This window comes from Cebus imitator, unplaced genomic scaffold (assembly GCF_001604975.1).
Source record: "Cebus imitator isolate Cc_AM_T3 unplaced genomic scaffold, Cebus_imitator-1.0 Scaffold118, whole genome shotgun sequence".
In the NCBI taxonomy this organism is placed as follows: domain Eukaryota; kingdom Metazoa; phylum Chordata; class Mammalia; order Primates; family Cebidae; genus Cebus; species Cebus imitator.
In genome coordinates, this window is record NW_016107433.1 from 5812735 (window position 1) to 5825960 (window position 13226).

Sequence of the window (13226 nt, forward strand, 5' to 3'; positions counted from 1 at the left end):
ACTTATGAAGCTTAGTTTGGTTGGATAGGAGATTCTGGGTTGAAAGTTCTTTTCTTTAAGGATGTTGAATATTGGCCCCCACTCTCTTCTGGCTTGTAGGGTTTCTGTTGTTTGTTTTTTTGAGACGGAGTTTCCCTCTTGTTACCCAGGCTGGAGTGCAATGGCGCGATCTCGGCTCACTGCAGCCTCCGCCTCCTGGGTTCAGGCAGTTCTCCTGCCTCAGCCTCCTGAGTAGCTGGGATTACAGGCACGCGCCACCATGCCCAGCTAATGTTTCGTGTTTTTAGTAGAGACGGGGTTTCACCATGTTGACCAGGTGGTCTCGATCTCTTGACCTCGTGATCCACCCGCCTCAGCCTCCCAAAGTGCTGGGATTACAGGCATGAGCCACCGCGCCCGGCCTGGGTTCATTGTTTTTAATGTTTGTTGCTGTTTGCCAGTTTGCTTAGGGATTTTTCTGAATGAATTCTGTAAAGTCTGTATCCCTTGTTGTGTGTGGAAACTGAAGTTTCTGCTCAGGTAGCTTAGTGATTAGCTAATTATTGAACAGAGATTTCCTGAAATGCCTAGAGCTAATAAGTCACAGACTGTTTACCAAGGGACTCTGTATGCATGTTGGGTCATGCCTTCAGCATTCAGAAAGGCGACTGACAATTCTGCGTTGGCTTTCACTTCCTCCTTGCTGAGAGTCCACATTTTTTAGTTTTAAGACTTTTATTTGTTTCCTTTTTTTTTTTTTTTTTTTGACAGTCTCGCTCTTTTGCCCAGGCTGGAATGCAGTGGCATGATCTCAGCTCACTGCAACCTTCGCATCGCATCTTGGGTTCAAGTGATTCTCGTGCCTTGGCTTTCTGAGTAGCTGGGGTTACAGACATGCACCACCATGCCCAGCTAATTTTTATATTTTTAGTGAAGACAGGGTTTCACCATGTTGACCAGGCTGGTCTCAAATTCCTGGCTTCATGTGAACCATCCACCTTAGCCTCCTAAAGAGCTGGGATTGCAGGTATGAGCTGCCATGCTCAGCCAAGATTTTTAATTTACTTGATGTCTGTTTTTTTCATAATATTTGAGACTTAAGTCAACATTATTCCTTTTTTTTCAGTCAGTGTCTCTGTCACTCAGGCTGGTGTGCAATGGCATAAGCACAGCTCACTGCAGCCTTAATCTCCTTGAACTACAGGTGTGTGCCACCATACTGGGTGAGTTTTTTAATATTTAAAAAAATATTAAAGTAGTGACAGGGTCTTCCTATGTTGCCTAGGCTTGTCTGAAATTCCTGACCTCAAGAAATCCTCCTGCTTTAGCCTTCCAAAGCACTAGGATTACAGGGGCCAGACAGTATACCTGGCCTATTCCTTCATTTAGAGCAACCTGAAATATTTACTTTGAAGTTTTTGTCACACTGTCCCATTAAATTAATTTCTTTTGAGCTGGATTGTTGTTTTCCTTCTCCCTCCCACTCCTCTCCCTGCCACTGCACCTCCAGGTACACACACACCATCCCGTCCACCCCTCCCACTACAAACACCATCTCTGACTGGTTTTGCTACTGTTTTCATTCTAACCCTTCACATCTCTAGTTTAGAACTAGGCCTTACAGTATTATATGGCATTTTGGAGCTCCTATTCTTCAATGAAATTTATGAAACTAGGAATATTGCAGATCTTGGCATAGCCAGTGGATCTCTCGACTCAGTTTCTGGTCGTGAAACTGTTCCTTTTTTCTCACATTATTACTTCAAATGTGTAGCCCTACAGAGGTTTTTTTGCTCTCAAGTATTCTTTCATGAGCTCCAGGTTCAACCCTGGCTTCTAGCAGTGAAGTTGGCTTTGTCTCTCCCTCTCCTGCTCCCAATGAAACATTTTTAGTTTCAGTTGCCCTACAAAAGTCAAACTCCCACCTTTGTACTACCTTCTTCCAGATCTAGAGCTCAGTAATCCTGTGGCTTCTACCTCCCTCTCACCATCTTGTTTTCTTATTCTGCATGTCTTCCTCAGATGTTTATTTTGTGTTTAAGCCCAGCAAAGTCATTATGGTTCTCTCTTTTTATATATTATTTATCGTTCCTCCAGATTTCGCATAGAGAAAGTGCTCAGAGTATGAATTCACCAAACTATTTTGAATAGAAGTTTAATGTAAACTTTTGAAAAGTAAAATATTTATCAAAACTCTCATAAAGCTAAAATATTTTTAATTTTAAACTTGCACACCACAAAAATTATCCTAAACTTTTTGTCCTAAAATAACAAAAGAATCTTACATGGACACATTTGTGTGATGGTAAAAGAACTGAAAATAAATAAAGGAAAGAATTATATTATCTGAAAGCTTATTCATAGAGGTGTTGAATAGAGGCTTGGGAGTTGCTGTGTCACTCCTTGCTGGGCAAATCGCATCTTAAACTGGGGCACTTTTAGAATAAAATCTCATGCATTTCCTCTTCTAATTTCTCTTTTCAGACACCTGTTTTCCTCCATGATTGTAGAAAAGTTCACCCAGGATTATCTGTGGCTTTCAGTTGCAACTCGGCATCCCTGGAACCTGTTTACAAGAGTCCAGCGGCTGTCTTGCTGCATGACACTGCTCCTCTGCAACATGGTCATCAGCATTATGTTCTGGAAGATAAGTGGCACCACTGGCAAGAGAGATGAGCAAAGTATGGATGAGCCCTGATGTGGGTAGTAAGCAAAAGCAATCCTTTTTTTTTTTTTTGAGACAGGGTCTTGCTCTGTTACCCAGGCTGGTCTATAGCCCTGGCTTCAAGTGATCCTCCTGCTTCAGCCTCCTGAAATGCTGGAATTACAAGCATGAGTCACCATGCCCAGCCCACTATGCAATACTTTTACTACACTCTGCTCTCGTTACTTTCAGGATTAGAAACAGAATCATGTTGTGTGATATGGTTTGGCTCTGTGTCCCCACCCAAATCTCACATCCAACTGTAATCCCCCCAGTGTTGAGGGAGGGACTTGCTGGGAGGTGACTGGATCATGGGGGCAGTTTCTCCCATACTTTTCTCATGATAGCGAGTGAGTTCTCATGATATCTGATGGTTTAATTGCTTGAACCCAGGAGGCGGAGGTTGCAGTGAGCCACGATTGTACCACTGTGCTCCAGCCTCTGTCACAGGGGGGAAAAAAAATGTGGCAGTTCCCCTGTCACTCTTTCTCCTGCACCATGTAAGATGCCTTGCTTTGTACAGCATGTGAGGTGTAATGCCATGTAAGGTGTCTTGCTTCCTCTTCACCTTCCACCATCATAGTAAGTTTCCTGAGGCTCCCTCAGCCATGCAGAACTGTAAGTGAATTAAACCTCTTCTCTTTATAAATTACCTAGTCTCAGGTAATTCTTTATAGCAGTGTGAAAACAGACTAATACATTGTGCCTTGTTTTTCTTACACTGCCCTTTCATTAGAACATTCTAACAGATTTTCTTAGTGTTCTCATTCTTTAACAAATGAAGCACTATTAGGAATACAACATGATCTTTACTGCCATGATAATTTCATTCCTAGATAAACATAGTTAGCTTCCTCAATAAATAGTTAAACCTAGGAGAGGAATGACTTTGAGATTATTTTAATAGTTGAAGATAAAAGTTGATGTCATGGCTGCCGGGCGCGGTGGCTCAAGCCTGTAATCCCAGCACTGTGGGAGGCCGAGGCGGGTGGATCACGAGGTCAAGAGATCGAGACCATCCTGGTCAACATGGTGAAACCCCGTCTCTACTAAAAATACAAAAAATTAGCTGGGCATGGTGGCGCGTGCCTATAATCCCAGCGACTCAGGAGGCTGGGGAAGGAGAATTGCCTGAACCCAGGAGGCGGAGGTTGCGGTGAGCCGAGATCGCGCCATTGCACTCCAGCCTGGGTAACAAGAGCGAAACTCCGTCTCAAAAAAAAAAAAAAAAAAAAGTTGATGTCATGCTTTTCTTTCAGTGGGTACATTTGCTGTGGCCTGGTCTGAACTGCTCATCAGCATCCACACTGCTGTCATCCTCTTCCCAATCAATCTTGTCATTGGGCGGCTCTTCCCGTTGATTCAGCCACAGGAGACTGTGCCCCTGTTTCCTCCCATCCAGGTCTCCTGCCTCTTAGATGCTTCCGTTGAGCCTCTCTCTGTCACAATGGTAGTTGAGGTAAGTTTGGTATCAAATTTTATTTTATTTTTATTGCTTGTTTATTTGTTTTGAGATAGGGTCTGGCTCTGTTGCACGGGCTTGAGTGCAGTGGCGCAATCTCAGCTCACTGCAGCCTCAGACTCCCAGGCTCAAGAAATCCTTCCAGCTCAGCCTCCCAAGTAGTGGAGACTACAGGCATGTGTCACTACATCTGGGTAAATTTTGTATTTTTTTTTATAGAGACAGGGTTTCACCATGTTGTCCAGGCTGATCTCAAACACTTGGGCTCAAGCCATCCTCCCACTTAGGCCTCCTAAAGTGCCAGGATTACAAGCGTGAGCCACCTTGCCCAGCTAGTATCAAATTTTACAGATGAATTACATGCTTTCCTTCCCCACACAGTGAAAGAGAGCAGTGGGAAGAATCTCATGGAAGGCTGTCAGGGTCCTCTTACCTGTAACATATTTTTCCCAGTTCTTGTCCCCTGAGCTGTGATTAACCACATCTTTAGCTTTTACTCTTGCTTGTGAAGTATTCTGAGGACTAAGTGGGAGTGCATAGGTACCACTCTGGCCTTGTTTTAGTCTTTGATGTTTGATCAAATTGTCTCTTTTTTCATTCCGTATTCTTTCATAAAACTGGTATTGCAGCTACTGTGAGTTATGAGGTGACTGCTTTCTGAAAAATTAGAGAGAACATGAAAAATTGAGGTTCTTCATGCTTAGCAGATCCCCTTTTGACTAAAGGAAACAGCCTTACCACCTGTAATTGCTACAAATCCCGGCTTAATGAAAAACAGGCTGATTTTTCTCATCTTGGTTCTATATTCAGGAATTAAGGGAAACTGTGCGATTCCTGCTCAGGAGACATACATACCTACTCTCAGAGTGTAAACAACCGTCATGGAGTTCTTGCAACATTACTAAGCTGGTGGAACTTTTATCCAGCCTCCTGTCTTCTCACTTGGAGGGTCAAGGCTGTCATCAGCAGGCAGAGCGCCACCGGGCACGTGGTAAACTTCAGTAGATTTGAGTAACGAATGTTCCATCTGCCTCCCACTCCCTTGCCTGTCTCTTTCTTTCTTACTCATTCATAACCAACAGGCCTGACACAACCTTCTGCTTGTTTTAATTGCCTTAAGCTTCTAATATAGAGCTGATAGATTTGTTCTCCTTGATGGCATAGACAATCTATCTGGTGATACAAAGTACAGGATTAAAAAACACACACACACAGGTCAGGCGTGGTGGCTCACGCCTGTAATCCAAGCACTTTGAGAGGCTGAGGTGGGTGGGTCACCTGAGGTCAGGAGTTCAAAACCAGCCTGGCCAACATGACAAAACCCTGTCTCTACTAAAAATACCAAAGTTAGCTGGGTGTGGTGGCACATGCCTGTAATCCCAGCTACTATGGAAGCTAAGACAGGAGAATCCTTGAACCTGGGAAGCAGAGATTGCAGTGAGCTAAGATTGCACCATTACACTCAGCCTGGGTGACAGAGCAAGACTCCATCTCAGAAAAAAAAAAAAAAAAAAGTACAGGAAAAATGTTGTCTGGGCCAGATGCAGTGGCTCATGCCTGTAGTCCCAGCACTTTGGGATGTCAAGGCGAGTGGATCATGAGGTCGGGAGATTGAGACCATCCTGGCCAACGTGGTGAGACCCCGTTTCTACTAAAAATACAAAAAGTAGCTGGGTATGATGGCACGCACCTGTAACCCCAGCTACTTGGGAGGCTGAGGCAGGAGAACCGCTTGAACCTGGGAGGCAGAGACTGCAGTGAGCCGAGATCATGCCACTGCACTCTAGCCTGGGCGACAGAATAAAACTCCATCTCAAAAGGGAAAAGAAAAGAAAAAATATTCTCTGTATTAGACCCACATATCCCATCTGCTTTGTTGAAGGCTGTTGAAACTTGTCATCCTTTTTCTTTCATGAGATGGTGAGATGATGCAATCTATAGATCCTCAAAAACAGTTTGAGTCTCCTGGGCATTAGTATAGGTTACATGTACAGCCATTCTGGTGAAGAAGTCAGTAAGGTTTTAAAAGTCTTCAGATCAAAGCTTAGAATTTTACAGTTGTTAAAATTCACCAGTATCCTCAGAGAAGATGGTAATACTGCAAGTGTTGGGTACAGTCCAATCTCTGCTAGTAGTGGGAAAATTTAGTCTCATCATCAATTAATGAATTGCTTATCTCTACCACTAATTGCTACTTACTGAAATCCGCTTGTGAAAGTATCAACTTGAAATATATTTTCAGTGGTTCCTGAAAACCACCATCATTTCTGCTGTTACCTGTGTAGAGTTCTACAGAGGCTAAAATCTCACTTAGGCACTCTGGGTCTCACCCAGGGCCACCAGACTTGTGACCTCCTAGCTGCAGCCAGCCATCTTCAAAAACTCCAGGAACTCTTGGAAACACACATGCTTCCCACGGAGCAAGAGCCATTCAGGTAATGCACCACACCAAGCCTTCTTTATCCCCTGTAATCTTCCTCATCCTCTCTCTCAGCTGATGGGTAAGAGATTATTCCTTCAACTTTTGTTCTTAAGGGAAGTCACCAGTTTCGCCATCCTGAGCTCAGAAGAAGGAAAAAGGCCCATCTCTAATGGCCTGTCCAAATGGTTGAGTTCATTCTGCTGGCTCCTCCTGGGTCTCACTAGCCTGGCTTCAGCCTTCTTTACAGCACTTTATAGCTTGGAATTGAACAAAGACCAAGCCACCAGCTGGATGATTTCAGTTATTTTATCAGTGCTTCAAAATGTCCTTATCAGCCAGCCAGTAAAGGTATGTGAGGAATGGGAAGAACCACTGGAGTTGCACAAGTTTGGGAGACTGAGGTCCCTTGGTGTCAATCCAAGGTGCCTAGTGGTTTTGACAATGTAACATAAACATCAAAAAACAAACAGGCAAACCAGGCTGGGCGCAGTGGCTCACACATGTACTCCCAGCACTTTGGGAGGCCAAGACAGGCAGATTGCTTGAGTCCAGGTATTCAAGACCAGCCTGGGCAACATGATGAAACTCCATCCCTACAAAAATTACAAAAACTTAGCCAGGCATGGTGGTGTGCTCCTGTAGTTCCAGCTACTTGGGAGGCTGAGGTGGGATGGGTTGGCCCAGGAGGCTGAGGCTTCAGTGAGCTGTGATTGCACCACTGTACTCCAGCCTGGGTGACAACGAGACCTTGTCTCCAAAAAAAAAAAAAAAGCAAACACTGACATTTGTTATGGATATGTGTAATTCATCACAGAAAAAAGAAGTATGGCAGAAAATGACTGGGAGCAAAGAGGACAGTAACCAGTAACAAATCAACAACCTAAACCACTTTGAAAAAAACAACCAACAAAAAACTTAAATTTTTTATATTTAAGGAAAATGTCAAACCCACACAAAAGTGTAGAGGTTAGTATACTGCATCCTGAAGTCCTGCCACCCAGCTTCAATAATAACCAACTCATGGCCAATCTTGTTTTGTCTGTTATGTTGGGAGGAAAATATCAGACTTCATATCATTTTTTCCATTTCACGTATTTTAGTCTTTATATTTCTAAAAGTTATGGACTCTTCCTTTTAAAACAATTATGAATACAAAGAAACAGCTTGTGGGAATTTTGGGGGTGATGAAACTACTAGGTATCTTTTTTTTTTTTTTTAAAGATAGAGTCTCATTCTGTCACCCAGGCTGGAGTGTAATGGCGTGATCTCAGTTCACTACAACCTCCGCCTCCCGGGTTCAAGCCATTCTCCTGCCTCAGCCTCCCAAGTAGCTGGAATTACAGGTACCCGCCACTATGCCCAGCTAATTTTTTGTATTTTTAGTAGAGACGGAGTTTCACCATGTTGATCAGGCTGGTCTCAAACACCTGACCTCAGGTGATCCATCTACCTCGGCCTCCCAAAGTGCTGGGATTACAGGCATGAGCCACTACGCCCAGCCAACTACTTGGTATCTCAAACTCCCCCTCTAGATACAAAGCCTGGCCCTGGCCCAAGCCCACCGGCCCAACCCTGGGAAGCCCAGTCAGGGCTGAGCAGACCACACCGCAGGCAGGCAGGTCCCAGAGAGAGAGGAATCACCAGCAGGTTCTTCCTTGTGGGATAAGGTGGAGTAAGGAGAGTATGGCCCCAGGCTGAGAATATCACCCCTCTTCATTCTCCTGAGGATTGGAATGGAACTTTCTTGCCCTCCATGGAAATTTAAGGAATGGGGGAATACTTGTTTCCTCTAATAGATTCTTAAGGTCTTACTTGATTCTAAGATTCCTCAACTTCTTTTGCTAGCCTGAGGTTTAATCCTGGGACTTCTAAAAGACTGACTCTTGGCCAGGTGCAGTGGCTCATGCCTTTAATCCCAGCACTTTGGGAGGCCAAGGCAGGCAGATCACTTGAGGTTGGGAGTTCAAGACCACCCTGGTCAACATGGTGAAACCCTGTCGCTATTAAAAATATAAAAATTAGTTGGGCATGGCATGCACCTACAGTCCCAGCTACTTGGGAGGCTGAGGCAAGAGAATCACTTGAACCCAGGAGGCAGAGGTTGCAGTGAACTGAGATTGTGCCACTGCATTCAAGCCTGGGTGACAGAGTGAGACTTTGTCTCAAAAAAAAAAAAAAAAAAAAAAAAGTCTGGATCTTCATCAGAGGTCTTCCAAAGACACTGAGGGATATTACTGAATAGACATCACAAATCATTTGACAGTGTAAACTTCTCCAACCAGATTAAGAACTATAAGCAAAAAAGAGGAATATTAACATTATTTAGAGTCTGCTGGCCCTTCTCCAGGTCCCCATCATTGTACAAAAATGACTGAAATTAGTTTTCCATTGAAATAAAGGGCCAAAGCCAGGCACAGTGGCTCATACCTGTAATCCCAGCACTTTGGGAGGCCAAGGTGGGAGGATCACAAGGTCAGGAGTTCAAGACCAGCCTGGCCAAAATGGTGAAACCCTGTCTCTACTAAAAATGCAAAAATTAGCCAGGCATGGTGGCGTGCACCTGTAATCCTGCTACTGGGGATGCTGAGGCAGAGAATTACTTGAACCCAGGAGGCGGAGGTTAGAGTGAGCCAAAATCATGCCACTGCCTTTCAGCCTGGGCAATAGAGCAAGACTGCATCTCAAAAATAAAAATAAATAAGTGGCCAAATAATTGAAGTTTTTCATTAATGCCCACCTCTTCCTTTACAGAAGGTATCATCTTCCTGGGTCTGTAATTTCTGCTCACGATGTTCTCCTGTGGTTCTCCTGCCCAGGTGGTCATCTTCACGTTCTTCCACTCACTGATGATGAGCAGGGTGCCACGGCTTCACAAGGAGAAGGAACAACAAACCAAGAGGATCTTGGCACTCTTGGGTAACTCAAGTAGTTCTAACAACTACCTAATTTTGCAAAAAGCAAATTAGATCAGATCAGTGTTACTCTGGCCACCTTGCTGACTCAGATAAATTAACCCATTCAAAGGACTTGTCTCTAACCAAGTGGTTATTTCTCTTCTTCTGCCCAAGACTAATGCGCTTCCAGACGAGGATCCTCACCTCGATCATCACGTTCTCCCTCCTAGTGCTTCATCTCTCCCCTGCAGTTTATTTTGTTTATTTTTATTTTTTTGAGATGAAGTTTCACTCTTGTCGCTCAGGCTGGAGTATAATGGGGCGATCTCGGCTCACTGCAAGCTCCACCTCCTGGGTTCAAGTGACTCTCCTGCCTCAGCTTCCCGAGTAGCTGGGATTTCAGGCCTCTGCCACCACACCCGGCTAATTTTTTTGTATTATTATTAGAGACAAGGTTTCCCCATGTTGGCCAGGCTGGTCTTGAACTCCTGACAGGTGATCCACCCTCCTCGACCTCCCAAAGTGCTGGGATTACCAGTGTGAGCCTGTGCACCCAGGCTCCCTGCATTTTAGATCTCCTTTTCATCTCTGTCTCTCTCCCTCCTTTCTCCTCTCTCTCTCCTCCCTTCCCTCCCTCCCCTCCCTCCCATCAGCCCAAGGTGCCATTTTCCATGGCTCCCTATCTGGAGCTTCATGCCTCCAAGTGTGTCAGACTGAATCGTTTGCCTGCCCACAAATCCACTTCTTTACTATATTTTCTCATTCTAATCAAGAGCATTAGCATTCTCTAGAAAAGTCAGAATACATAATCCTAAATTCCTCTCGTAATTTCCACATTTCGTGACCAAGCCTGAGAAAGCCCACCCTCTAAATAACTGGCTAGGGCTAACTTATCACCTGGGCGAACCTCAGAAACACAATCTTGGGTAAAAAGAGGAGCTTGCAGAAAAATTGGCACAATATTTTAATCACGTAAAAAAGATGCATATCTTGATTGGAGGATACATATGTATCTCTTCTATGCATTTATGGATAAAATATAAAGAAATGTATGGAAATGACAAACTCCAAAATTCAGGAAAGAACTACCTCTGAGGGAAAGAAGGGGAGAATGCCATGACAGAGGGGGGTACACAATAGACTTGATGTTGCCAGTCACTTTTTTTTTTTTTTTTGAGACGGACTCTCACTCTTGTTGCCCAGGCTGGAGTGCAGTGGTGCAATCTTGGCTCACTGCAACCTCTACCTCCAGGATTGCAGCGATTTTCCTGCCTCAGCCTCCCAAGTAGCTGGGATTACCGGCATATGCCACCATACCTGGCTAATTTTTGTATTTTTAGTAGAGATGGGTTTCACCATGTTGGCCAGGCTGGTCTTGACCTTCTGACCTCAGATGATCCAACTGTCTTGGCCTCCCAGAGTGCTGAGATTACAGGCATGAGCCATGTCACCTGGCCTCCTAACAGTCACTATTTAAGCGGTCATCCACTGCTAAGCAGTAGGCCCTCCATTCCTTGTGAGATGAAAAAACTTAATCTGACTTGAAACTGCCTTCTGTCCATGACCAACCTGGCCAACATGGTGAAACTCTGTGGCTACAAAAAACAGAAAATTAGCTGGGCATGGTGGTGCATGCCTATAATCCCAGCCTCTTGGGAGGCTGAGGCAGGAGAACCCCTTGAACCTGGGAGGCGAGGGTTGCTTTGAGCTGAGATCACACCATTGCACTCCAGTCTGGGCGACAAGAGTGAAACTCCATCTCAAAAAATAATAGTATACTTACTTCCTTGCACTTACTTTGTTTCTCCATGCATTCTGAACTGTTGGTCTCTCTGCCTAAAAGAGACTTTTTTTTTCCCCCCTTATCCTCACCCTTGTTCATGTAGAGAGCTCTGATTCATCCTTCAAAATAAATGTCAAATGTCGCTTCCTCTGTGGAGCCTTCTCTGACTTTCTTGGAGAGATTTATTTGCTGACTCTTCACTGATCCCACGGTACTAGGCACATACATGCTGGCAAGCTTCATGCCTTCTTCTATTTTTTTTAATTTTAATTTTTTTTTTTTTTTTGAGATGGAGTCTCACGCTGTCACCCAGGCTGGGGTGCAGTGGCATGATCTCGGCTCACTGCAACCTCCATCTCCCAGGTTTAAGCAATTCTCCTGCCTCAGCCTCCAGAGCAGCTGAGATTACAGGTGCACACCATGACGCTCAGCTAATTTTTCATATTTTTAGTAGGGACAGGGTTTCGCCATGTTGGCCAGGCTGGTCTCGAACTCCTGAGCTCAGGTGATCAGACGACCTTGGCCTCCCAAAGTGCTGGGATTACAGGCATGATCCACCGCACTTGGCCTCATGCCCTCCTGTAATTCACTGGCTTTCTCTCATTCTTAATCTGTCTCTAGATTCTTCTACTCATGGTGTTGTGTGCAGACCAGCAGCATTGTCATCTCCTGGAATTGTCAGAAATGCAGAATCATCTTAGCAGTTACCCATGGGGTGGAAAAATAAAAAGTAAAAAAATTAAAAATAAAAACATAGAAATGTAGACTCTTAGGCCCCACCCCAGAATCTTTATTTTAACAATATTCCCAGATGATTCCTATGCATATTAAAATGTGAGAAATGCCACTATAGAATAGTGCTATCAAAGTGTGGCTCACAGACTAGAACTGTTTGTTTCTAGTCTAAGATAAGTACAGGAATCAAGAATAAGCATTTGAAAACTTTAGCAATCTGGCAGCCTAACTTTATACCTATTAAATCTAATTTTCAAAAACAGGCTTTGCATTTTACCTGCTTCTGCTTTATTTTTTTCGTTATATATGTTTTAATTTTTTTTTTTTTAGGAGACAGGGTCTCAGGTGGATCACCTGAAGTCAGGGGTTCGAGGTCAGCTTGGGCAACATGGCAAAACCCCTCCCAAAGTGCTGGAATTACAGGCACGAGCCACTGTCCTCAGCCTGGTAACTAATTTTTATTGTATTGCAAAGAAGTATCAGTCTCCAATTGATTGGAATTTTTTAAAAAACAGGTCCTTTATAATAGAGAGTTTAAGAAGCACTGCATAGGTAGTTTGACTCCTTGTTTCTTCAGGATTTAAAAGGAGGTGCTCACATAGATGCTCAATGAATGGTGAGTGACTGCTTAATGAAATATAACATTTCTTTGGTCTACATTTGAATTTTTGACAGCAAAGTGTTCTTCATCAGTACCAGGTTCAAGAGATAAGAACAACCCTGTCTATGTAGCCCCAACTATGAATAGTCCAACTAAGCACCCAGAAAGAACCCTGAAAAAGAAGAAACTCTTCCAACTGACTGGAGATATTTTGGGTATGGAGAGGAAATGGCAACATACTTGGTAATAGAACACTTTTTTCAGAAGGGAAAGGAAGAGAGAGAATAAAATGGAAAATAAAGAAGGGTTCAAAAGCTATCTTTTAAGATCTTCAGCTTGTGAGATTTGGGATTCCAGTAAAGCAGGTGGGATGGTAACTGGACAGACCCCTGACCTTGGAGTATAGAGTTTTCATTGTGTGCTTTAGTCCATCACTTTTTCCACCTGCAAAATATAATAACACTTGATCTATGGAGGGAAAATGAAAATGCTTTGGCAAAAGGCTATTCTGGAGGTGCTAGTTGACTGGCTTCAACACATCTAGTTCATTATTGGATTCTCTAATCCAAAGAAGACATTCTCTTTTTATCATGGCTTCGCTTCTAGTGAACACAATCAGATGAGTGAGATGGGGTGCATGCTTAGT

The 13226-nt window shown here is 43.8% G+C and overlaps 1 protein-coding gene across 1 annotated transcript in view; it reads left to right on the forward strand.

The window, feature by feature from the left end:
* Nucleotides 1-13226, forward strand: part of PKD1L3 (polycystin 1 like 3, transient receptor potential channel interacting) — a 90418-nt gene that overhangs the window by 51812 nt on the left and 25380 nt on the right. The window contains 7 exon segments of the mRNA XM_037742255.1: nt 2464-2660; nt 3943-4142; nt 4956-5136; nt 6388-6580; nt 6681-6915; nt 9384-9483; nt 12655-12795. Coding sequence (XP_037598183.1) covers nt 2464-2660; nt 3943-4142; nt 4956-5136; nt 6388-6580; nt 6681-6915; nt 9384-9483; nt 12655-12795 — 1247 coding nt within the window.